This window comes from Megalopta genalis, chromosome 2 (genome assembly GCF_051020955.1).
Source record: "Megalopta genalis isolate 19385.01 chromosome 2, iyMegGena1_principal, whole genome shotgun sequence".
Classification (NCBI taxonomy): domain Eukaryota; kingdom Metazoa; phylum Arthropoda; class Insecta; order Hymenoptera; family Halictidae; genus Megalopta; species Megalopta genalis.
In genome coordinates, this window is record NC_135014.1 from 40091133 (window position 1) to 40115999 (window position 24867).

The 24867-nt window shown below is 31.5% G+C and overlaps 6 protein-coding genes across 7 annotated transcripts in view; 4 read left to right on the plus strand and 2 right to left on the minus strand.

Moving 5' to 3' along the window:
• Positions 1-8213, minus strand: part of LOC117219443 (putative carbonic anhydrase 3) — a 10330-nt gene extending 2117 nt beyond the window's left edge. Inside the window, exons 1-5 of the mRNA XM_033468604.2 lie at positions 8058-8213; positions 5825-5875; positions 5258-5413; positions 4137-4360; positions 1864-2094 (exon numbers count right to left, since the gene is read on the minus strand). Coding sequence (XP_033324495.2) covers positions 1864-2094; positions 4137-4360; positions 5258-5413; positions 5825-5875; positions 8058-8094 — 699 coding nt within the window. The 5' untranslated portion in view covers positions 8095-8213. The remainder of the gene's footprint in view (positions 1-1863; positions 2095-4136; positions 4361-5257; positions 5414-5824; positions 5876-8057) is intronic.
• A 2348-nt stretch (positions 8214-10561) lies between these two features.
• On the plus strand, positions 10562-15034 carry LOC117219413 (TWiK family of potassium channels protein 18). Its single transcript, XM_033468565.2, has 2 exons — positions 10562-14466; positions 14646-15034. Exon 1 carries the CDS (start codon positions 10637-10639, stop codon positions 11651-11653), a length of 1017 nt encoding a protein of 338 aa, XP_033324456.2. The 5' UTR covers positions 10562-10636; the 3' UTR covers positions 11654-14466; positions 14646-15034.
• Positions 15035-17117: 2083 nt separating this feature from the next.
• DNApol-gamma35 (DNA polymerase subunit gamma-2, mitochondrial) lies at positions 17118-18883 on the plus strand. 2 transcript variants are annotated; one of them, XM_033468597.2, is made up of 3 exons: positions 17118-17349; positions 17587-18313; positions 18395-18883. In XM_033468597.2, the coding sequence occupies exons 2-3, from the start codon at positions 17771-17773 to the stop codon at positions 18821-18823; spliced, it is 972 nt and encodes a 323-aa protein (XP_033324488.1). In that variant the 5' UTR covers positions 17118-17349; positions 17587-17770; the 3' UTR covers positions 18824-18883. The 2 variants fall into 2 exon arrangements, with proteins under 2 accessions (XP_033324488.1, XP_033324489.1); XM_033468598.2 differs by having other exon boundaries at positions 17120-17349; positions 17826-18313.
• On the minus strand, positions 18367-20233 carry KdelR (ER lumen protein-retaining receptor). Its single transcript, XM_033468599.2, has 3 exons — positions 20029-20233; positions 19729-19918; positions 18367-19654 (listed from the first exon to the last, which is right to left on the minus strand). The coding sequence occupies exons 1-3, from the start codon at positions 20117-20119 to the stop codon at positions 19297-19299; spliced, it is 639 nt and encodes a 212-aa protein (XP_033324490.1). The 5' UTR covers positions 20120-20233; the 3' UTR covers positions 18367-19296.
• Positions 20234-20662: 429 nt separating this feature from the next.
• beg (malonyl-CoA-acyl carrier protein transacylase beg) lies at positions 20663-22461 on the plus strand. The gene is made up of 2 exons (XM_033468517.2): positions 20663-21885; positions 21964-22461. The coding sequence occupies exons 1-2, from the start codon at positions 21092-21094 to the stop codon at positions 22406-22408; spliced, it is 1239 nt and encodes a 412-aa protein (XP_033324408.2). The 5' UTR covers positions 20663-21091; the 3' UTR covers positions 22409-22461.
• Positions 22462-23117: 656 nt separating this feature from the next.
• On the plus strand, positions 23118-24386 carry SmD1 (small ribonucleoprotein particle protein SmD1). Its single transcript, XM_033468543.2, has 4 exons — positions 23118-23271; positions 23418-23494; positions 23907-24104; positions 24176-24386. The coding sequence occupies exons 1-4, from the start codon at positions 23258-23260 to the stop codon at positions 24256-24258; spliced, it is 372 nt and encodes a 123-aa protein (XP_033324434.1). The 5' UTR covers positions 23118-23257; the 3' UTR covers positions 24259-24386.
• The last annotated feature ends 481 nt before the right edge of the window (positions 24387-24867 follow it).

The window sequence follows — 24867 nt, forward strand, 5'->3', positions numbered from 1 at the left end:
GCATTCTCTTAATTATATGCATTACCCACAACGAATATTATATGTTGAGGTCGGCCTCGAAACAGCGTGCATGAAACCAGTGCCGACGATTTCAATGCGAAAGGGTTAAATTTAAACGGTAAAATTCCTCGTTGCACGAATAGACGAACGTTACTTCCTTTCAAAATAAGCGGTGTATATAAGGTGTTTAGTACTTTGTGAAGAGTGTTGTATAAACAAGCCTGCGTTCACTTTAAGCAATTTCTGTTGAGACAAGTAAACCACCTATACAACACGATATAGTAGCCGTAATTTCTGTGCACTGAGATCACGCCTGTAATACTACCGCACGCTGCGAAACGCATTGTGTACCAGAAAATATTGAAGTTTTAGTTATTTTCTTACATCGAGTTATCGTATGTACAAGTGTTATAAAGTATGCGAATAGTTTAGATTAAAACAGAATTCAAAGTAAGCTTCGAAAGATATTTTTCGCTTCCTAAATCTGAAAATAGGTAGCCATAAAAAATTCGTGTTGAACCTATTTCGATAGCCTTGCACGTGCGCCGTTTTTCAGTACATTTGGAAACTGCTCGAATAATGTAATTTTTAAACACACTAACAATCGCTGCTAATTTTTCTTCTTCGGTTTACACATCGAATTTATAATTCGATTCGTGTTAGAACGATGTTTATTTGTTTACGTAATTACTGCGTGCAGCTGTACCTCAAGCCTCGCATGAGAATTTCCTTTTTGTTTAAAATGAAAATTCCAATAATCCAAAAATCGAATTTTCCTTGAACTTTGTATCTTTCTATGAGCCATCGACGAAACTATCAAACAATTTTTTTGAATAATTTGAAGGTTCTCTATGATGAAGGTATCCACTAAATATTAATGTCCGTCTTTATTCGCCTTGCAACGTATAAGCTCTACGAAATGTTCTGTAAAATACTGGTGGAGATAAAAATCACTAAGACGTTTTAATTTCTACAGTTGTAAAATAATAGCGGAAAAAATGTTCGATGCTTTTACTGGAGTTCGTTTCATGCTAGCTTGTAAGATTTGAAAAAATATTAGTATTTTCGGATCATCGAAACTCCGTTTCTCTGTCCTAGTAATACCTACTAACGGCCGAATGAGCATTCGTGATCAAACATAAGAACTTTTTATACAAAACATGTATTTATCTTTAAGTGACTAGATAAGTAGTCTTAAAATATAATAAATCATACTAATATTTGCTTAACAAGATAATGATGTATTATTATCTTTCATTAAGTGACACATGATACATTAGATATTGTCTATTAGTAACGTGTCCTTGAAAAAGGTTTTAAGTAATCGTGCAATTTTGCTTTTTCAGTCATTTTTGAAAAATATGGATTCAGCCGATATATATGCAATAATCTTATACAGATACAAACTTCGCAGCAATTCTGCAAATCACGTGCAACATAAACAAATCCTTTTGCGGCAATATCGTAAATGAAAGGAAAGTGCAGCGTTGATCTGCAAAATTTCGTTTCGGTGAATTTTCTTTGAAAAATGTGATGTGATAAATCGGAAAAGTTTACGGACATTTTGAAAAGATCTTGCTTCAAAAATCAATATTAAGCATTTTAACAATAATGTGTCACCTTTGTACAATCGGGAAGATCAAAAAGTGAACAAATTGATAAACTGCTATTCTTATTATTTGTTATTAACAGCCTACAGATTTTTATACAAAGTAAAAATTGTGTGCATTATTTGCATAAGCTTTGTAACTTTAATTATCTTATTGTTATATTCTTTAAATGTTTTTACTGTTTCATAGACGATCAAAAATTCTGTTAGAAATGCATTAAATGAGTTAGTCATTAGTAAGTAATTATACTGACCTGTTGCTTCGATATCGTAAGTTTTTCAGTGAAAATCACCCATGTGACAGACTCCAGGCAATCTGGAGTAGTTAACGATCCATTGTAACGGTAAAAGGTTGAATGATTCTTCGGGAAAAGAAGTGAAGGAACCACCTTGTCTGACACTGGCTTTGTATTCGGCTCATAACTGTTAGATATGTTTACCACTTTTACGATGTGCATTATATCCGCGTTATCTTCTTTACTCAACTGTAACATCGCATACCTTCTTGTCAATAACATAAATATTATTTCTGCAAGAATGTATTTAATTTATTCTTTAAAGAATATATTTAATAGAGCTTCCTAAGGTACTGGATCCACATTTTCTATTTTTAAATTGCTGAAACTATAAAGACTCTTGACCTACGATTTATTTCACTTCTATACTAACTATAACTTCTTTTTGTCGTTAATAAATTCTTACAAAGGTAAGGAAATTTATATTTATCGTGCGTCTGCATTAACTCTAATGATCAAACATTGATAAGAAACAAATTTTTTAAATCTTATTTCGATTTAAAATAGATGACTATTTGACGAATTGTTGTAGTACAAGGAGTGAAGAAACGATTGAATAAATTCCTTCACTCAAACTAACACTGTAATAAAAATGGCAAACAGATTAAATAAATTCAGTCGTGTCATTCACATAAAGCAAACACGCGTCTGTCATTTCCAGATCTCTGTATGTTTAGTGTTAAAAATCGATTTGACAGTTCATCAGCTTCAACGGTGACTCTTAGTCATTAATTTGCATTGAAAGATAGTGTAATCTCTGCAAAGCGTTCGATGTTACTTTGGACTTGTAAATATTTTAATACTTATCGCCTGGTTCAATCAGTTATCATGGTCTAGAAGCATCAAAAAATCGATTTTGCTTATCGTATTTTCCTAAAATATATGATTTTAAAAATATGTCTGAAAAAAAAACTTTTTCAATTCGAAAATATAATAGAATTATACATGTTTCAAACATAACTGACGAGAGAAACTTCAAACATGATTTTCTCGATATTTTGTATAACTGATACGATATTTTAAGCTCCAGATATCCAATTAACTTCAAGTTTGGAGAAATCCTTCGAAAAATTTTCCGCTATGCCCATATCATAATTATCAATCAATCTTGACCTTTTTGTTACTTCTTCATAAACCAAAAGCGAGAAAAAATCCAGTAAAACGAAACTTGAACTTCAAAGTATATCCATTTTGTTAAATAATGAGATATTTTATTCGTCCTGATAAGGACGATAGTTACACATGTACTTTTGAATATGCCACATTATTTGTCTGTTTCGGACTGACAAAATGGATGAAATCACATTAACAAGGAAGACATTTCAAGAAACAGAATTCATTAAAAAGAAATCTAACCCGCAGAATTTTCAATATTTTTGCTTAAAAACGTATACGTTTTATCTCAAATACTAATATAATTATGAGCAAATAACCAATACAAAATAGTCGATTGTTTTCTGATAAAAAAAAGTCCCAAAGGGGACATAAAAAATGCACTTCTAGAATAAAATAAGCTAACCTTCCATCTATCTTCTAGAAAAAATTATACATCCACTTCTTGAACCTATTAATTTCCTGTTCTCCGCTATTTTTCAATTCATATTTCCGAACTTTCAACAAGAAGTTCTCTAGTTGGCCAATTGAACTTGTTCCTCATTTTGGTTTTTTTATGAAATGATCTATGAAAATTATGATTTACATCAAGATCTAAGAAGACATCTTAATTTTAGAAAAAATAAGATGTCTTCTTAGATCTTGATGTGTTTTAGATCTTAATTTTAGAAAAAATAAGATGTCTTCTTAGATCTTGATGTAAATCATAATTTTCATAGATCATTTCATAAAAAAACCAAAATGAGGAACAAGTTCAATTGGCCAACTAGAGAACTTCTTATTGTCAAAATAAGATGGTTATGTCATTTAATAGACTGCGGATCTTTATACCTTTGTGGAATAGGTATGTAAGCTTTTAAAATCCAAGAAAATATTCCCATTAAAACACAAAATTAATTGCATTGTTATCCTTCGTTCACCACGAAGAATTTTCTAGTCATTAACGTTTATTAATGTATACGTCTTCTAGTAATTTAAAAATGTGTAAATAACAGAAACGCATAAAGATCTGCAGTCTAGTGATCAATATGCGAGTATGAGGAATCAATTCATCGTGTGCTGAACGATTTCACGTAAACCTGCTTCGACAAACTAAAAACTTGTGTCAAGAATCATACCTCGAATAAGGTTGCGATGACGGTAATACCATCCTTATATTGTGAAGCTTGGGCAACATTTTGATGTGACAGTTCATAATGGACGAAGTGCACTTCCAATGCATCGCGCACCCCGTTCACAGTGTGTTCAGCGGGCCAGTGAAAATGTATTTGCTCCAACACGTATGTTGACGGTAAACCTCCCCCTGAAAGGAACATAGACTTCCTATCAAAATTCAGTTGTACTGAAACAGAAAAAACACATCATTTTCTACTTACTCTATGCCGAATAAGCTGAGATTTTATGCATTTATGGCAGAAGTGGTTACACGAAATACAATTATTATATTGTTATTATTATATTATTATTTGTTACATTATCGTCGATGTGCTGAAACTATTCAAAGAACAAATACATTTTAATTCAACCTCTATTTCGCCCAATTAGCGTAGATAATTATGATTCACTATAAATCACAAAAACTTTACCTTGGCGCAAACAGTGTTTGTCCCATGTCTTTTGACTCGTGAATAATTATGAAGACTCGCTTAAAAATACAAATCTTCAAGCGTTGCATAATAGGAGACAAATGACCGTTGTCATATTTGCAAGTAAAGTAATCGGAGGTCATATTTCATGTACAGTAATTATCCAATTGAATTACACTCTATTTTATTTTATAAGCCACTATCACACAACATATGGAACTCAAATAGAATGATTAATATAGAATAATAAATAGAATGATTAATAATGCTAACTTCGCACACTTGAAAACAGATATTGTAATTGAACAATCCTAAAGAAGTCTAAAACTATCGTTGCAACATATTGTGCTTTATAAGCTCTTTTGTATAATTTTAATTTTGTTTTTCCTTACGTATTACCATATTTTTGTACTAAAAGATTTTCCCGTTAATAAGTGAATAAATATATAGAGAATTTTTATTTTGCAGAAAGATCCGCAGTCTAATGACGAAATGTCATAAATTTGCATATAAATACACAAATCGAAGGAGGCAACCTTCTATACAAATAAGGAAGGAGTCTTTACCGTGCGCCATCTTTGCTTGATTATTTGACTGTTAGCTTTTGTCGGCGAATATATTTCTATGTCGTTTCGATAGCATTCGACACCTACCAGAGTGACCATTGTTAATAACATCCGCATGGTACGTGTCCTCATATCTTCGGAACGTTAGGTCACAAAAATCTTTTTTCACGGTGGTCTTGGTGGAAATATCTATCGGCGACTGGTGCTTTCCAGTCGCGCATAATCCTGGCCAATGTACCGGGTCTAAACGGAGAACAAAAGGGTACTTGAAAAATTACACTTAACAGAAGGGTACTTGATCGCATATCTAGATTGTACAATCAGCGAATTATCAAAAGAATTTTGTTATCTATTACTCGACAGTATATTCGCTCTGTCTCAGTATTTCTTTTGATAGTAAGTATTGACAATGGTAATTAAGATCTATAAAGCTGAATTATAAAGAACGATGAAATTATGGAACCAAATATCAAACTATCAACGAAAAGTTTAACGGGGAATCGTTATAAGCTGTTAAAATAGATAAGAGTTTCGTGATAGACAAGTAACAAGTATACCGTTGGACAATTTAATTGACTTCGTAAGAACCTTTCGTCTCTATAACGAGGTTCCTAACTTAAGATTGATTTTGAAACGATGAGAACAAATAATTACCATGATCGCCCCAGTATCCCCAGTCACTTGATTCTGTAACCGCGAATAAACCTGAAACAAATTCCAATTTATAAAATAAAATCAAGACCAGGTTTTTTGATAAATTAATGTACATTTAAATTTAAACCTTTTTTGAATGCTATATGAGACTGATGTTTTTTTGGAAATAAAACATTAGACTTTATGAAGATTGAATTTCAATAAACTTGTCTGAAAACGTGTCGAAATATTTACAAATATGACACACAATACAGGCAATTATTGATTTCTCACGGAAAGTCTGATATTTATCGCATTCCTGTCACGCTCTAAGATACGATGACGTTACAGAATGACGAATTATATATAAAATGATTCCACAGAAGAATTCCGTGGAATCTTTCGCATTACCACTAAATATATGGTAAAATTCTTATTTACAAGACCCACCTCCAATAATCTTCATCTTTATATGTTATGGTAAAATTATTTATTCCCTCGAGGTACACCTGGAAGGTTTTAGCCGATGGTTTTTGTTTATAAAAATGTTGTGAACAGTGTTACTCTCATACTGAAATATATTTGTTAATAATTATGACTTCTCTTTGCATCAAACAGTATATCATGTACGTTTAAATTAGCTCTGGATTGACTGTAGGGTTAAAAAAGGGAAACATTGTCGTTTCAATGAAATTCCAATGATTTTCGATTTCAGAATTCATGATTTCAAAAGAAAAGCATCGATGCATTTATCAAAATTATATACACTCTTACATAAAGTATACGATACATATGATACATGTGATTCATATAATTAACTATCAAAATCCAGACCTCAACCAATTCCATTTTTAATTTGAAACTCGTATGTTGCATCAAAATATTTTTTCTTGAAAGTTCTATTCATTAAGCTCTTTTTATTTATAACTTTTCTATAAACAATGACCGTCGGCTAAAATTTTATGGATGAGACTCAGGATCATGATCTTGACGACATATATCAAAGTGAACGTCACTGGAGATGGTCCCCTAAACAAGAGTTTTACCGAATATTTTAAATTAGTATACAATCAGTAGTTCGAGTAACACCGGCACTTTCTAAGTTACGCTTTATATACGACCGGTGAACAATTCGAACGACCTGCTGATTTTAATGGACATAATACATGCTTCCGGTTGCTGAACAGGGATTACGTCGAACTGTCTATGATTACTTTGAAATCTTCTTATGACTTTTACATATTTCTTTCGTAAGTAAACGAACTGTGCACGATAAACCAAATAGCAAACAAAAACTTCCATAAAACTGATCAAAATTGACGAAAAAGTTTATGAAACCAAGTTTTAATTGTCCGCCATATTGGAATGCTGTGCTTATTTAATTATGTTAGAAGGAACGCTTGGTTTTGTACTCTTTCTTCAAAGTTTCATCGTATAATTAATTCGTATTTTATATTACGTTATAAAAACAAAATTGAGGAAGTTATAAACAATAGTCATTGGTAATTTGGTTCCAGGATGAAATATCTTCTTAGAATCTTAATATTTTCCTTGTGTGTGAAAGCAGATTCATTTTATGTTTATCTAAGATTTAAAAATCTTTATTCGGGTGATGATTATGTTTGCCTCACTTTACCGCAAATGTCAGTCTGCAATATTTTTAAATAATGTTTTTAACTCTGTTTTTTTTAACTCTCTAAAACGATGAAAAACAGTGAATCTACTATTTACTTAATTAAATAATTATTATCGAGATGACTTGATCGAATAACCATTAAACATTACACTTTATGAAAATTGTAAGACACAAAATTTAAATGATGTCGAGGGATACATTTCATAAAGCATGTTCTTTTTTGTGAGCGGTGACAGTTTAAAGATTTTTAGATCATCTCGATTATTCAAACGAAATGATATTTCGTATTTTAAATCGATGGAGCGTCAAATTCTGTGTAAAAATGATCGTCGCGTTGACTGAAGCTAATATTTCACAAAGAATTAACGAAATAATTTATATAAGACGCTTCGCATTGAAATCTAAAGACATTTCGGACACGTATTTTAACTTTGACAGGGCAAGCATGTGTTAGAAATTATTTAAATAATGAAATTATATCATTAACATGTTCCCACATTCTAATGTGCGATACATGAGAAAACGCAAGCTGTGACTATTTTCTTTTCAAATGAATTCTTCGACAGCAAAGCGATAGATAATTCGTGAAATAAATAAATAAAACTGTATCTTTCTTACCTGCGATAGTACTAAAAATGATGTACGAATTCTTCATCGCGAAATCACAGTACAGAACTGTCAGAGCTTACGATCATCCGATGATGCGTACGTGATGACGATAAGCATATAACTGGTGTACGCGACGCGAATCTAACTGGCTAACCCCGAGATTACGCGAGACCCTATTGCACGGGATTTAGTTTGTGCATCGTGCTCGATGCATAGTGGTTACTATTTCTATTAAGAGCCATCAATTCACTATTCCTTTGACCTTTTAACCGAGTTGCTTTTTGATAATAAACGCCCATACAAGCACAATCAAAAACGACTGCAAATGATGTTACAACACCATGGCCCGCAACGAACGCGAATTCGATACACTATATTTTCATACGGTTACTGTACTTTAATAAAAACAATAATGGAAATACGATAAATCAACAAAGAAGTGAAAAAGTACCAGGCAGTTGTGTCGAATGTGGAATATTTTTAGAGTTACTTTAATAAAGAAATATTTAATAATATTAAAAGTTATTATAAATTGCATTGGGTTTTTATGAATTTCTTGTTTCTCTGGGAAAATTAATTTATTAAAAGTAGAGCAATAATTGAAATGCTGAGATCAAGAAAATTTTATTTTTTTAATAAATCTGTGCTTGAAAAGGTGTTCCCTTATTAATAATATAATGCACATATTACGTTAATTATGGAACTTGAATTGTAGGAGACAACTGATATCTAGATTACAAATTATTATTACATCTTTTTTGTAATAAATAAATACAGTGAGTATAACATTTATATTCATTATACTCAATTAACATTTCATTATCAGCATAAAAGAAATGTTCATTTACTTACAAAGCACTTCATTTCAAAGCATTTCCAAAGTCATAACAGGCACAAAATAATTAAATAAAAATTAAATAATATTTTTTTAAATATATCAATACAAATTTCCCATTATTCTTAATAAAGTAGAATCAGAAAATAATTTTCAATATCATACCACTTTCGAACCAAAATTTTAATTTTTATAGGTATTCACTGTGTGTAGGTGACGAGTTAAAACGTTAAAAAATTTTGATCGTACAACATTCTAAATATATTAACATAAGTATAGTTTTTTATATTTGTTTGAACACGTCTGAAACTTATCTAGTCGCTAAAAATGCTTTCGAAGTAGTAGTATTTCTTAACATCGCTTGAGATTAAAATCTCATAGAGATTTCTATCAGGTATCAGTGTGTCGAATTCACCAGTCTTTACCGGCATCAAAAATATCTTCAATCATTCTATGCAAGTTTCGACTATTTTTGTAATATATAATTTCCACAAGAAACTGAAAAGAAAAGTTAAACCGCAAAACTCGTTACACTTTCTCGAATATTTAATATGAAATCCCCATGGTTTATTACCATCGCTTGATAATTCGATTATAACAAAAAATAACTTTACTGTTAATACGTTAGCCTCGAAAATACAGGCTGCAAAATTCTACCGAGTAAACTCGTCTGAATGGGAATATTCAGATATTTTTAGATGTCTAAGCACGAGGAGGATTATTCGAGTCACTTGTTAGACTTACATCTACGATGTACCAGACGCAACATGTCTGTTCATGACTTCAAGTTGAACCTGCAGAAGCCACGTTTTCGAAAAGTTAAATTTACCTTTTGGTTAAACACAATTAAATCACTCTCAAATTCGTGTGTTTAGAATCACGTATTTAACGACAAAATGGCTCACATATATAAACAATACCGTCTCTGTTGCATAAAGGTATAACGATTGTAGTTAATTTTCATATGCGTTAAATAATTTTTCTAACGATGAAAGCATTACATACTTTCATATACAACTGCAATCCTTATATCCGATTTCAAGGAAATGAGTCTCCAATTTTTTTGCAATGCAACTTGCTATTTTATAACAATTACGAACTTAAGCAATCTTAATTATAAACATTCTTACTAAATGTGTACAATTTTTAGAATTTCTCAATAATCAATCCATTCTCAGTAACCAATCAATAAAGAACCACGTCATTTAATTTGTGATATTTATGAAAAATTTAGTGTACCATGATTTTTATATGATTTATAATATGGATACAGTGTAATCTCAATGGAATATAATGTAATGCCGCAAAACTGATATAAATAGTAGATATTTCTTCAAATGTACTACCTCATTTTAGTCAACACTTAAGGGGTTAATAACATTAATTGAAACAGCTCAAGCATAATTGCGATTAAATGGATAAACTCCCAGCAGGTTCGATACAAATATTGAGCACTTCCGCATTTAATAGAAAGAAATGCAAATTCGAGACGATTATCCCGGACCTTAATCTTGTTATCGAATAATTATAATTGTAATTGTAATCTATTTATAAATGTTGACCTCGGGCACGAAGCGGGTGGAACGGTGGAACAAAGAGAGAAAGACAAGGGGACGAAGAAAAGGATGGAAGGTAAGACGAAGCATCGTCCGACAGAAATAGAAAAGCGGCCCGAAAGTTTAGTATCACCGAACGTGAAGTTCCATGTGGTTCAAGTACCATAGCCTGCTTTTCGTCTTCTGCACGAATTATCATGCGTGTCCCAATAAGATCCTCTCTACGGAGCCGGGATTCTTCGTCGACATCGACCGATCCGGACCCGAGAGAACGCATTAAAGACTATTGCCGCAAACTGGTCGCTTTCATGTGCACCCAAGTGGGCGTCGGTGGACTGGTCGTCGGTTACGCAATAATCGGAGCCTTCGGTTTCAGGATGATCGAGTCCCAAGCCCAACTTCCGACAACCGGCTGTGTTCGGGAATTGATTAGGAAAGGATACGCGGACAGGCTATGGTACAGCACGGCTAGCAACCAGACGGTGAACGTGTTCAACAAGACGACCTTTTATCTGCTGTCCAATGAAATCCTTCGGAATTATCAGGAGAACTTCACCAGCAGCTACAAGAAGGAGAACTGCAGCGGTTTGTCGTCGGTCGATCTCTGGTCTTTCCCCGCAGCGATGATGTTCTGCCTCTCCGTCTTTACGATGATCGGTTACGGGACTCTGGTTCCCCAAACACCTTGGGGCAAGGGGGTCACCGTGATCTACGCGGTGATGGGGATACCTCTTTACGTACTCTACTTCCTCAACATGGGCAAAGTGCTGGCGCAGACGTTCCGGTGGCTGTACACCTGGCTGCATGAGTGCACCGGCAAGAAGAAGCCTGGCCAGAGGATAACCGTACCTTCGACGGCTTGCCTCTGGGTGATCTTTGGATACGTCTTGGGCGGATCGGTCATGTTCGCGGAGTGGGAAGGATGGGACTACTTGGACAGTGCTTATTTCTGCGTGACATCGTTGTGTAAAATTGGAATGGGAGATCTCGTACCTGGTTGGACGCACGGCGATCTGACCACCGATAGTCAGACCAAACTGATCATTAATTTTGTTTATTTACTGCTTGGCATGGGACTCATCGCGATGTGCTATGATCTCATGAAGGAAGACGTTTACGTGAAGGCGCGGGAACTAAAGGAGCAGTTCGTTCAGATCGTCGACGCAGCTCATTACCAAATAGAAACTTGCTGTAGATCTGATACTGGAGACTGAATGGTCATTGAGTCTGTGCTTGGGAGAAGTCACGACAAAGGTGATCCAGCTTCGACATGTAATTCGTTGTAATCAATTGGTTCGGATATAACGCATATACAATATTTATGATGAATTCGAATTTAAGGGTTGAATTAGAAATTAACTCCCTGCACTCGAAGTTATTTCACCTCCATGATGCAGACATTTCTTCCAACGTAATATTTACATTCTATATCATCGTTTTCATTTTGTTTATATGAAATTAGATGCATTTACTAGCACCACATCTAAGTTTTTAACAATTTATTGAACACAAACAGTGTTGTGAATTATGGTATGGCATTTTACATTGTCACTCGAATGCAAAGGGTTGTTGCACGTGTAAAAATCGATCGACATTGTAGAATAGAATCTCTATGAGCAAAATTTGCGTAACTAATTATCATTCGTTTCAGTATTTTTATTTATTTTATTCTGTTCAAAACTTCAAAACAAAAAGTAATTCTCGTTTCTTCTGGAATTTCATTTTCTAACTTCAAAAATTGCTTCTTTGCGAAGGTAAAAACGTTTAACATTACATAATGCAGTTACCAAATATTAGAACTTATGTATAACTGACTTTCTCACAGAAAAATGTCGAAAACTCGATTTTTACTTCTTTTTTTAGCAATGATATAGATAGATAAATGATTGGTCCAGCGCTAGCGCGTTGCGCTGCGCGAATAGTGATGGAAACCAATCCAGTGTTACTACACTTACACAATAAAAACACATGTACTTCTACGAAACTTGCAAGGATTTTCGTGGATTCGTATTTACGCAATGAGCAGTCCGGAAGTGTTCAATTATGTTTCCTAAAAGTCCAATCTGGGATTCTTCGGTCTCAAAAATGCTTTCTTTATCAGAAATCTCGTTTGTTACATGTTTAGGTAAATAGGGAATCCATTCTTGAACACTGATTTTGCACTCCCAAGATTCTATTAATTAGTAAGTCCTTATGACAAGGTCGAAGAACTAGAACGCTGCGGGTCGCATCCTCTATTTTCTTGTTCTACTAATTCGATTCCACGAACCTAGCTCCGGTGGGGGCTGTAGCACGCATCCAGCAATCTCGAGGTGTCCAAGCTGCATGGTCCATCCAGGCAATGCTGCATGTGCCGGTACCTATGATTTTAGAGTGATTGATACAGATAATATGGGCTGGTACCACGAAAAATTGGGGCCATTTCTGAATGATATTCTCCTGCTATAATGAAAAACTCACACGAGAGTAGTATTTGAACAACATACTACTTCGATTCCTTCATAAGGTATCATAGAAAATTGGAACCAATTGCCGAGTGAAATTCCGTGAAATTCCTTAGCTATTCCGGTCAAACTCGTGAGGATAGTATTTGAGCAACATAGTAGTTCATAGTATTTTAAATTGTTGCAGATGAAATGATGGTTTCTGAACTTTTAAGATAAACTTTTATTTAATGAACTCAATAAATATTTCTTTAACCGAACTTCAATACACTTTTCAAAACGTGATACAAGAGCATGAATGCTTCTTTAAAAAGAAAATCGGAAGAACGGGCGGCAATGAATTCATTAAATTCAGTTTTTACATCAGCTTCTCTCTCTTCTCGAAATAATTTTCCAATCGAAAAGTCTGCTCGAAAATCTGATAGTCTGCAGGTGAAATATCATGGGAATAAGGAGAGGGGGAAAGAATTTCCCACTTCAATTCTGTTAACTTTGTAACAGTTTGTTTTATGAATTCTGACGGATTCTGTCCTTCTCAGTGAGTTCGTGTAGGAGTCACAACTGTCTAACTTTTTCACTTTTCTCAATACCTTTAGCTGTCGGGAAACAGTTGGTTTATATCACCAGAACAAAATTGTTCAAACCAACGCCTGGTGATTCGATTATTTACAGTATTTTTGCCAAGAGCAGTGTTTATGTTCCGCGTTGCCTCACTCGCACTATGTACGAGTTTGAACTCGTACAAATAAATTATATGAATTTCTTTTGTTTCTATAATTAATAAAACGATTTTCAGTTACACGTATTGTACAATATAAATTCTCATATTGAGCATATATTTTTCAAATTATGCATATACAATGCCATTTGCAGCGATGAAATTAAACTACAAACGAGTGAGATTTAAATTGTGAAAAAACCGCGATTTCATGTGCAACAATCTAATAGCCCAATTCTTTCGTAGAGTAGTTCACAGATGAGTTACATTAACGCAGCTTGGATATGATCTCGCAAAAATGATCTCGCGATATGACCAGACACTTGATCCTATAGCTCTACTCGATCTGATATCTCAGGTTTGAATTAAATCCGACAAATGTTTGGATCATGCAGACTGTGCAAATTCAGATCTCTAAATATGCATATTAAATCACAGATATGTTCTATATATTCCAATAACCCTTTGAACTGCTTTTATTATATTTCTACATCCCAACAGCCCTTAACTGTAATGCAAATTATATTACATGTGCTGTACTTTTGCTTTACACTGCGAATTTATATTAATTTTATAAACAATTATTTTAATAATTTATATCAATCATACGGAACTAAATATCGTCCGAAAGGAAACAAGCATATTGTTAAATGCAATAGCGCCACTTGATAGTCGCTTGTATAAGATGATTCGCCAACTTTGTAAGTAAATCAAGAACGGAAATGAAACATATTGAACGTGACTGAAATAGAGTGGAAGGGATGGACAATTTCAAGAAGTTTAAGACGAAATAAAGGCGAGAGAGTAACTTAGCAAAACTATAAATGCCATTGGAAAAATAGATTGTCATGGACGGAATTAACAAGTAAATGGAAATCGCATCTTACAATTAGTGTAGTTCATTTGTATCTAACACGTTCCAGATAAATCTGGTAGATCTACTATTTTTGTTTATTTTAGAAGCTTATCTGTGCCAAATCTGTTTGGAATGTGTTAAGTAATATATCTGTCGTAGGGCTCTATTAAATCCACGTATTTTTGCAGTAGCTTTACTATCTGTGGAAAATAAAAATCTAAAAAAAATTGTATGACTGGCAGAACGTGTCACATGGATTAGACATCTTTAGTACTCTAGAAAGAGGATTGAAGTGGATAACTATTCTGTTCAGTGGAGTACTATATCTTGTTCTGTTTTTGACACATGGGAATCACCAGCGACCGGCAAAGCCAAGTTTAATAGAGACACACAATTCGAGCAAACTTCAATGCTTTTAAATTTTTCAATATCATCATCATTACTAAAATAGTATGTAGACTCCTAGTAAGATAAATGCATCACACATGATTACACACTTTAACTTGTCTATTGTAAGTAATATTTGACCATAATATGTAACGCATAATAAAAAATTCATGTTCGCCACATCTGCAAACCTGTCGACAAGCTACGTAAAATTAATGTCACATTCAACATGTTAAAGAAACCGTCGATCGTGGTAATTGTCCACTTTAAGCAGATAACGTTTGTATACTTTCTTTTTATCTGAAATGATGATTCATACTGTCCATGGAAAAACTCCTTATATGAACCTTGGCAGATAATCATAACTGCGATTATTGAAAAAATTATTTTTATTATTAGCGTAATATGAAGTTCTAGTTTTTGAAACGTGTCACTTAAATTAAGCATTTAAGTGACACGTTTAAAAATTATATTAACTTGCCAACAAAAATGTATACGAGAAAATAGTGCATATTTTTATTAATAAAATGTTTATTCGAATGAAAAAAAAAATAGTTCTTAATATAGCAGAGAAATTAATGGATTTAAAAATATATTAATTAAATAATTAATAATCAATTTTTATCTTTTTGCGAAATAAATAATAATGTACTATCCAACGATATATGAAAATTATGACAAAGTGTTAAGGTACTACTTATTACTTTTAAACAATGCAGGTGATGATACTATAAATGTTGATACAAAATTTCTCTCATAGCTGAGATGATTAAATCACCTCCCAAATTACAGTCAAAGTTTTTCATTTTGTACTTTGTAAAAAGACCAACATATTTATTATTATATTCATATTTTCATTGTACATGATGAATTTTGCCATTACATTTACTGTTATTGTTAACGAAAATATATATGTTTCATGTCAAACATACAAATAATTATATATTTGATCGAACACTTTCTGCCAGGAGTGTACTCCGTTTATTCGTCAGTACTATCATTTATTTTTCGAAAGAGGCGGACCAAGATAATCACAATAATTATCCACTTAATTCCAAGCACTTAATGTCATCGCCTTGAGAAATTATGAAAAGGTGAGCATTTATTATAACTGATGGTAAAGACAGAACCCTTCTTCTGTAAAATGAGCTGTAGCACCATCTGTCTTGAATGATTATTAAAAGGTAAATAGTTAATTATGATTGACGTTAACGTCAAGTCTCAATTTTTGAAAAATTAGTTACGGTAAAGGACAGTTGTAATAAAAAAAACAGATGATTCAGATTTTCATCGTCAAGATAGACAAAAATAGATAATACTATATTTAAAAGAATTGCATTCAAAAACGTAGTATCGAAGAGATTTTTATAAAGACGAAACTGGGTTCTTTGTTAAATAAATGTCCAATGCGCATGCGTCTCTATATATCACCATCGTGAACATAGCTGCAAAAGAAATACATTATCGATAATTGCATTATAAACGATACATACTCTTTTTAAGGACAAACCACATACCAACTACATATGTAAATCATTTTTATGTTAAACTCTTCAATTTTCTATTATTGTCAAAGATTTTAAACAAATTAATATATAACCCAGTCAAAATGAAATGTAAAAATATTCATACCATACCACATTCATCTGTTTTTATTATCACAACGGTAGTCTCTTTAATACAAAAATAATTTGATACTTGTAGTTTATTGTATATCCAACAAATATATTTAGAAATATCAAATTAACAATTTCAGTAAAATATGTAATAATGTTCATTTATAATGTATACCTGATGTATAATACAAGAAAACTGTATACAATATGTACATTAAGAAAATTATCCCTTTGAATATAAAGACTGTACTCTTATGTTTATAATATAATATTTAATAACAATATCATTCATTCATGAATTATTAACATTAATAGATGAAATACATTAATATACAAAAAAGGAGAAAATGTAGTTATACGTAAATAATGTATAGTTATACGTAAATAATCTGCAAAAATGTGATATAAATATTTGTGCATATGAACACTAATCATTATAATAATGGGACTAAGCCGCCATTTTCTACTTTTCTAAGTAAAATACTGTATTAATTCCTAGTATCTTCTAATGACAAAACATTTCATTGAAGACTATTTTTTACCATTTTCCTTTTTTCCTTTCATTTTACCTATAATAATAAAATAAAATTTATATGTAAAATATTTTATTTAGAAAATGAATAGGTTATCTTCTTATCGAATACTGGAACATCATGATACGTTCCTGGAAAGATCACGTGGTTTTGTTGTGGTCTAAGGTTGTTGCATGTGCACATTCACAAGATTAACAGAAGTAGTTTTCTTCGTGTAGATAGTTACATGAAGTTATTCTTATTCAACTCATAAGTAGCAATATTTATCTCATCAGAAATTATAACGTAGAAACAAGATTTTACATAATAGATTGATCAAAATATAAATACTTAAGAAGTTGATAAATAACAATATTGTGAGTAACAAATTGATATATAAATGAAAATGTTTTATTGCTTACAACAATCGAAGAATGTTTGTACAGCGCTAAATCTTTCTCGTTATTATTGTGTATCACATCGTATCAAAGCAAAACAAGAAACTGATAAAGATATAGACAAAGAAACAATCGTTAAACTCGAGAAATTATCTTTGCTTCATTTGAAAGACGGTCAAAGTGCTTCAGTATTAAAAGCAGCAATTAATTTTACAGAATGTATACGGACTGCAAAAATTGATGAAACAATCGAACCTATGTATACTCCGTTTGAAGAAAAATTAATTCCTTTACGAGATGATAAAGTGCAATATAATATAAAGAGAGAAACAATTTTGAAAAATGCTGTTTTCTTAGAAGAAGAATATTTTGTAGCTCCTTTGAATAGTATTAAAAAACAATGAGTGCCACTCGTATCATAAAAGAAATAAGTGCAAATTTTATCAATTTTTCAGAGCATGGTTTTGTTTATGGGCCTCAGGGTAGAATGTTATTAAGAAATCTGGAAGAACATTGGTTTTTGCATTGCATTACAATGTCACCTTATAACATATTTTTATCAGAACAATTGAGTAATACCTTAAATTTTGTTACTAAAAATCCAATGGGCAAGATTCCATTTGGACTAGCTACTATAAAAGATACAAAAAATTCTTGGAATGAAAATATTCAGCCAATGACATCAAAGATGGAATATCACAAAAGTGCAGAAGTAGCCATATTTAGTGATAACAGAGAAGCTAAAAGTTTGTACCATAAAATACAAAAAGAACGTAAAATTTGGTGGCGCAAATTAGCTCAACAACCATCTAGATTTAAAATTACAGAAACAAGGAGAAGCAAAGATCTAGATTTGGTAGATATAGAAGCTCAATTTCCATTTGGTACCATTACCGTAGAGAAAATAACTTATCATACAGACATTAAAAAACTATTACTTCAGGTGACCTCTTTTTTTCAGTTTCAATAATCTACTTAAAAGTTTAAAAATAAAAATCGTTTATATGGAATATTTTATTTTCAGATTGATAATAAAAAAGATCTTGTCGACATACAAATGGTCGAACATGTAGTATCTTTAGATTGGGGTTGCTTAGCACTACTATGTGATGCTTATAACATAGATGAAACAGCTAAAATGCATATACATTCTAAATTAGCACCACACAAAGTTGCGATTCATATAAAGAAGTCAGAGAATGAAACAAATACTGGAAGTGATGATTTAAATCGCTTTGTACTTTACTTAAACAACATGCTTAGAACAAAGGGCCTGAATACTATATTAACCATCTCAGAAGAAGTTGTGAATGCGTGCTTAGTTCCTTTTATAGTTTTAGTTGACAGGACTAGTCTTGAAAATGGCATTATATATGTAACAAACAGGTCAACAACTCTTAACCAAGCAATTCACATAACTGATTTAGCAAAATATATAACGATGCATTGTTAACCAATTGATATGGTTGAATATTTTGTATCAATAAAATTTTTGTGTTACGCTTTTCAAATATATTATTAGTATAGATATTCTTTTAATTAATAAGGAATATAACAAATTGTAGAAACAGTAATAAATTTTGTCTCAGTTTTGTATTTGATATATTACTCACTAATTTGTGAAATATGCAGCTACTTCATTCTGTCATATATTTGAAAAAAAAAAATGTGACTTTATGAAATCAATAAGAATAAGATTCCAAAAGGTACATGTAACCACATGGAATTAAGTTGGACAGTTACATGTATTGACATTCTGCGAAAGTATGAGAAATTGGAATGCTTTGTGCTTAATAAAATTGATACTTTATACAGCAGCATTCCTTAATTGTTTATATATTGCCAAAATTTATATAAACTCAATCAATATAATACCGCCAAGGAGAGCGTTTACATTTTTTTCCAAATAATAATACTTTTACAAAACTAAGCAGGTAATTGTAATTTTTTGCCTTTGAGTACTTTGGTAATATAGAGGTAGAAAAAGTCACAATAAAGAACTGTTTGTACTAAACCAGCAACTATAGCAATTAGATCATAATGGTCTTCTGCGTAATAACGATACATCCAATTTAACAAGTAGAGTCCTCTATACGAGCCCAAAGCGAAGAGGTAGTGACTGGTAATGCTTTCTGCTTCCCCTGTTTTCGACACCAAAAATAATTGTGGCAGTATTGCTACAGATTCTAGGTAAATGCTGAATGTCCATAGAACCTCAACAGCAGTAAATTCATGGTTGATTAGTAATGCCAATACTAATGTTGGCAAAATTAAAAACTCGATTCTGAAAGCAATTAATAGAATGGTAACATAGCGTAACAAAAAATACAAGATAACATAATAAATAGAAAAGCATACCTAAATGTATCATGGTTATGGTCATATGTTGCTTTAAATTTCATATACATTAAAAACACTGTAGCATAGGAAGTAACTATAAAAATGATTTTCATAAATGTATTGTATGCTGAAATGTATGTTGTCATCAAATCTAGGTAACGCATTGTATATACAATTGCAAATAAGATTTGCGATTTGCCACTAATACCTGTAAGATTAAAAAACTTTGATTATGTAGGAAGAAATGTTTATTAAAAAAAGGTATATATTAACATCTAGCAAAGGAGTAAATAGTATCAGTTTCAAAGTTTCAAATACCGGCACAACTCCGTGTCTTCCATATTTTAAGTAGAAGAATGATGATCGCAAGGATATGCGATAAATCGCCTAATAGTCGAAATATGTTCATATTTTCAGTTACACAAAGGTATTTTTCCTAAGAAAGTAAAGACTTCACAGACCTAACTCAGCAAAGCATACAAAATATGACGTGGCTTTGGCTGCAACATCAGCAGATGGCCGACCGATCAACCTCATTTTGAGTGCATATCTTTAATGTTTGGAAATGTTCGTAACAAAGTTGTATTATGGTCAATGGATTTTATTTTCAAATCGACATAACTTACAAACTAAATATATTGTTAAAAAAAACATGAAAAGAATATATAACAATATAAAGTAATAATAAATAAATACAAACGAAGTTTCCAAAATATTTTTATTAATAACTTTTTATATATTTTTGTTTATTTACACTTCATTTTACAAATGATCTTTGTTTAATTTTTATCATCTGCATATTTTAAATGTATAATCGTTAAAATAAATATTTTATTCCGCATGTAATATTTGAAATTACGAACGGCTAGGGATATGGTCCTAGCCGTCCTAGTTACAATATGAATCTTTGAAAAGTATTCACATAATTATTTACCAATGCCTAAATATTGATGATAAAAGGATAGGATGTATTAAACAAATACCGCGCAAAATCTTTGAAAATTAATTTATTTATTATTCATCGATTCATTAATTTATTCTACATTGTCGTAATAATATCAAAGAATAACACATTTTAAACAATCTTTAGATTTGTAAGCATGTATTTGAACTATTTGTGTACATAGACTTAACATTGTACGTTGCATAATATTTTAATTTAAAATATACACACATATGTGTGTATGTATATTGATTGCATTTATATTATAGACTCACACTGTCCTTTTAATCATTTAAGCAGGAATTCCAATTTTGTAGTTTATGTCAGTGTCTTTTTATACGTGATTTAAAGTTAATTTGTGAGCTATTATTTTTCCTTTCAAATAATATCGTGTTATTTTATAACCATTTAATGGATATTTGAACTTTATCATTATCAATGAAAATGATTCAGCGAACACTATTCAATAGAATATATTTCTCGTTACCAAAAAATATTTGGTTAGGTTATCACAATAAGTTTTCTAGTGATGTAATTAAGGGTAAGGATAATAATACAGAATCAATCAAGGAATCTGTAAACAATACAGAATCTACTTATGATACTGAAGAAGTTAGTCATCTACTCAAAGAATCTGCAACATACAACAATACTGGTGATACTAATTGGGTAACAACACCATATCCTGAAGGTGTTCCAATTCCAGATGAAAAGAAACCAAATGTAGATCCAAAAACCACCTCGATTTTATTGTTTCCCGGTCAGGGTGTAATTAAAGTTGGCATGATTAAAAAATACATGCATTTTCCTGCTGTTAAAGAACTATTTGAAATTGCAAACGAAATACTCGATTATGATTTATTAAAAATTTGTTTGAATGGACCAGAAGAAAAACTAAACAGAACAGAATTTAATCAAATAGCTACGGTCATCTCATCATTGGCTGCCTTAGAAAAAGTTCGTGAGGAAAGACCTAGTGTATTTGAAACTTGTGTTGCTACTGCTGGTTACAGTGTAGGAGAAATAACTTCTCTGATTCTGTCTGGTGTTATAACATTTGAGGATGGAGTTAGATTGACTCGTGTCAGAGGAAAAGCTATGCAATATGCTTCAGATAAAGTATCCCAAGGAATGTTATCTATTACATGTACACCAAACACAGAAGTTTCTAAAGCTTGTATAGAAGCAAAGAAGTGGGCAATGGAAATGGGTGTTGAACAACCTGTGTGCCAGTAAAATATTTTTATGAAATTTAAATAATAATTAATAAATAAGTATGTAAAGTACATAATATCATTAACATGTTTCAGGGTTGCAATCTATCTATGTACAGAGAGGAAAATATTAGCAGGCAATGTACAAGCATTAGACTATATTGAAAAAAACAAAGAGCTATTTGGTTTTGGTAATGTAAGTAGATTACCTGTATCAGGAGCATTTCATACAGCTCTTATGGAACCTGCTTTGAAGTCTGTTGGAAGAATGTTAGATTCAATCGAAATACATGAACCTAGATGTCAAGTTTATTCAAATTACAAAGCACAACCTTACAATTCAAACTTAAAATATGCAAAGAAATACATATGTAAGCAAATTATTTTACCAGTTAAGTGGGAACAGTGTATACAACGCATATATAATAGACCACTAGATACAGAATTTCCATGCACTTATGATATAGGATCAGCAGGAAGGATGAAAACTATTTTAAAACTGATTAATGCAAAAGCATCACTATCATGTACTGTAATTTGATACAATATTATGTTACTATAAGTTGTACAGAATACAATCCTTTTTTAATTGTTTATTTGTAGTTTTTTCATTGTTTCTTGTTTACATAAATGAAAAGTATATTTAAATACAATTGAAAGTTTCTTCTGTATGTAATGCAAATATTATAACAATAAAAAATGTGTATTATATAGAAGTCTCTATAAGTGAAGTTCATTATATTATCTAATTTCTAAAAATTTCTTTTTATAATTTATGGTTCAAATGTTAAATTGATAATTATTTAGGTTTAATGTATTATGAAATTAAATTCTTTTCCCTCGCTCTTTGAAAGCTTAGTTGGTTTGTTTATTTCATCCTACAAAATAGCTTCACGCAAGTAAAAAACTTTCAACATGCAATTATGTAAATAGAGTTTTACTATTTTTATTACAAGGTTATTTTTTAAACAGTTTGCAATTTTTCAATCGATAATTAGGCATTACAATGGACAATTGTATCCAAGCAATCAAATGCTCTGAATCAATAATTGTCCTATAAGATTTCGGTTTGTCGGTCCTCATAACATCGCATGAAGTGCCTCCAATTTATAGATGCAACCAATCATGAGATAGCGATAAGTTGTTAACAAATAATAATGAAGACGAAATGGTTTATGCTATTCCCGAACGTCTCACAAATTGGGAAACGTTAAAGAACCACCTCCCACAAAAATTTTTCAGAACACTAAACAGCTAAATAATAGTTCTCCAAACAATGTGTTTTGGAACGCAATAACATAGCGTTGTACACGATTTAACAGACAGAAAAGAGGTTATGGTTTTCGGTTGTACTATAAGTGTATTCTGAAATATAAAATATAATAATAATATGAAGCTAGTAAGGTATGTAAACTAAAAAGAATAATGAATTTATAGAAACAAGCGGCGTTATAAGTAAATATTTTATTCAATGTAAAAATTGATTGTTATAGCATGTATAATTCCTATCAATTTGATATTATATTCTTAATATGAATAAATAATTTTAGGTTTTTGATGAAACTCAGTCACGAGACTGTAACAATAGAATTAAAGAATGGAACACAGGTACACGGCACTATTACCGGTATGTCAACATAACCTATATGGTTTAATATTATTTATGACATGTATACATATTTAATGATTAAAGCTTCTTATTAAACATAAAAAAGCAAGTACAATAACAGTTAGTTGTGACGCAATATTACTGCATAATTGATAGATCCCTTTAGATTATTTATGATATAAATTAAACAAGAATGAAATAATGTTTGAGTGTATAACAGAATATTTAACAGTAATTGAGTATTAAAGTTATTGTATTAAGGGGACCGGAAAGTAATGTCGTTTCTGTGCATATTTATCTGTTTGAATCTAATGTAAACAAACGACATAACTTTCCGGTTACCCTAATATATATAGTTTAGTTGTTTTGTATAATTGACAATATAAAAAAGGAAATATTAATATAATTTATTTTGACACTTTTTTTCAAGGAGTGGATGTGGCAATGAACACACATTTAAAAACAGTAAAAATGACTATAAAAAATAGGGATCCTGTACAATTGGATACTTTGAGTTTACGAGGCAATAATATAAGGTATTATATACTGCCAGATTCACTACCACTGGAAACATTACTCATAGATGACACACCAAAAGCCAAGGCTAAGAAAAAGGAAGCTGCCAGAGGTTTGCGTTAACAAATGAATTTTAGTATATAAGATTATATAAAGCTATACATTACATTAATTTATTATTAGGAGCAGCACGTGGTAGAGGACGAGGTGGTCGTGGTACTAGAGGTGGCCGTGGTGGACGTGGTAGAGGAAGAGGCAGGCGATAGTTACACAGTGTTTTAATTAAAAAAATCTAACTGAATTTTGGCACATTTAAAGAAAAGCAAAATTATATTTACATAATGTACTATGATATGACATTGACATAATTCAATAAATTGTACTGATTTTGTAATTTAATGTCAATATTTTCTACTGTATTCTATTTTTGTAAATTCTTTGCAAATATTTCAATTTGCTATTGTCAAGGTACTATGATTTTAAATGGTTTTATTGTAAGTACTAATATTGTCATTAGTGATGACATTTAAAACATTTAGGTAAATCAGAAATTGAAATGACAATTATTGAAAGAATTAATGAGTTTGTTTCTAAATTCATTTTATGCGTTACATTTGAATTAACAATATTAAAGATATTTGTACTTTTGACGTAGTAAGTATACGAATAATTTGTGGTTTGATTTCTCCTGCACATTTCAGAGCAGTCTTCGAAAATGCTCTGTCTCTGTCATGTGCAGTTAATTCCGAGCCCTGATGTAAGTCATAGATCATATGTAATCGCAGAAATAAAGATTTGCGCACGCGTGCTAGAAATTGGCTTTTGAAAAGCATTACAGTTTCGCCACTAGTTAACATATTGCAAGCCGGCTAAGT

What these genes read in the sequence shown, in the direction of transcription:
- DNApol-gamma35 (XM_033468597.2), top strand. Translation starts at nt 17,771, where the DNA reads ATGAGTGCCACTCGTATCATAAAAGAAATAAGTGCAAATTTTATCAAT. An exon ending in TTAAAAAACTATTACTTCAG is followed by an intron (nt 18,314 to 18,394) that starts GTGACCTCTTTT and finishes TTTTATTTTCAG; the next exon opens with ATTGATAATAAAAAAGATCT.
- LOC117219413 (XM_033468565.2), top strand. Translation starts at nt 10,637, where the DNA reads ATGCGTGTCCCAATAAGATCCTCTCTACGGAGCCGGGATTCTTCGTCG.
- KdelR (XM_033468599.2), bottom strand. Translation starts at nt 20,119, where the DNA reads ATGAACATATTTCGACTATTAGGCGATTTATCGCATATCCTTGCGATC. An exon ending in GAAGACACGGAGTTGTGCCG is followed by an intron (nt 19,919 to 20,028) that starts GTATTTGAAACT and finishes TTAATCTTACAG; the next exon opens with GTATTAGTGGCAAATCGCAA. An exon ending in CATAACCATGATACATTTAG is followed by an intron (nt 19,655 to 19,728) that starts GTATGCTTTTCT and finishes AATTGCTTTCAG; the next exon opens with AATCGAGTTTTTAATTTTGC.
- beg (XM_033468517.2), top strand. Translation starts at nt 21,092, where the DNA reads ATGAAAATGATTCAGCGAACACTATTCAATAGAATATATTTCTCGTTA. An exon ending in GTTGAACAACCTGTGTGCCA is followed by an intron (nt 21,886 to 21,963) that starts GTAAAATATTTT and finishes AACATGTTTCAG; the next exon opens with GGTTGCAATCTATCTATGTA.
- SmD1 (XM_033468543.2), top strand. An exon ending in GGTACACGGCACTATTACCG is followed by an intron (nt 23,495 to 23,906) that starts GTATGTCAACAT and finishes CTTTTTTTCAAG; the next exon opens with GAGTGGATGTGGCAATGAAC. An exon ending in GAAAAAGGAAGCTGCCAGAG is followed by an intron (nt 24,105 to 24,175) that starts GTTTGCGTTAAC and finishes ATTTATTATTAG; the next exon opens with GAGCAGCACGTGGTAGAGGA.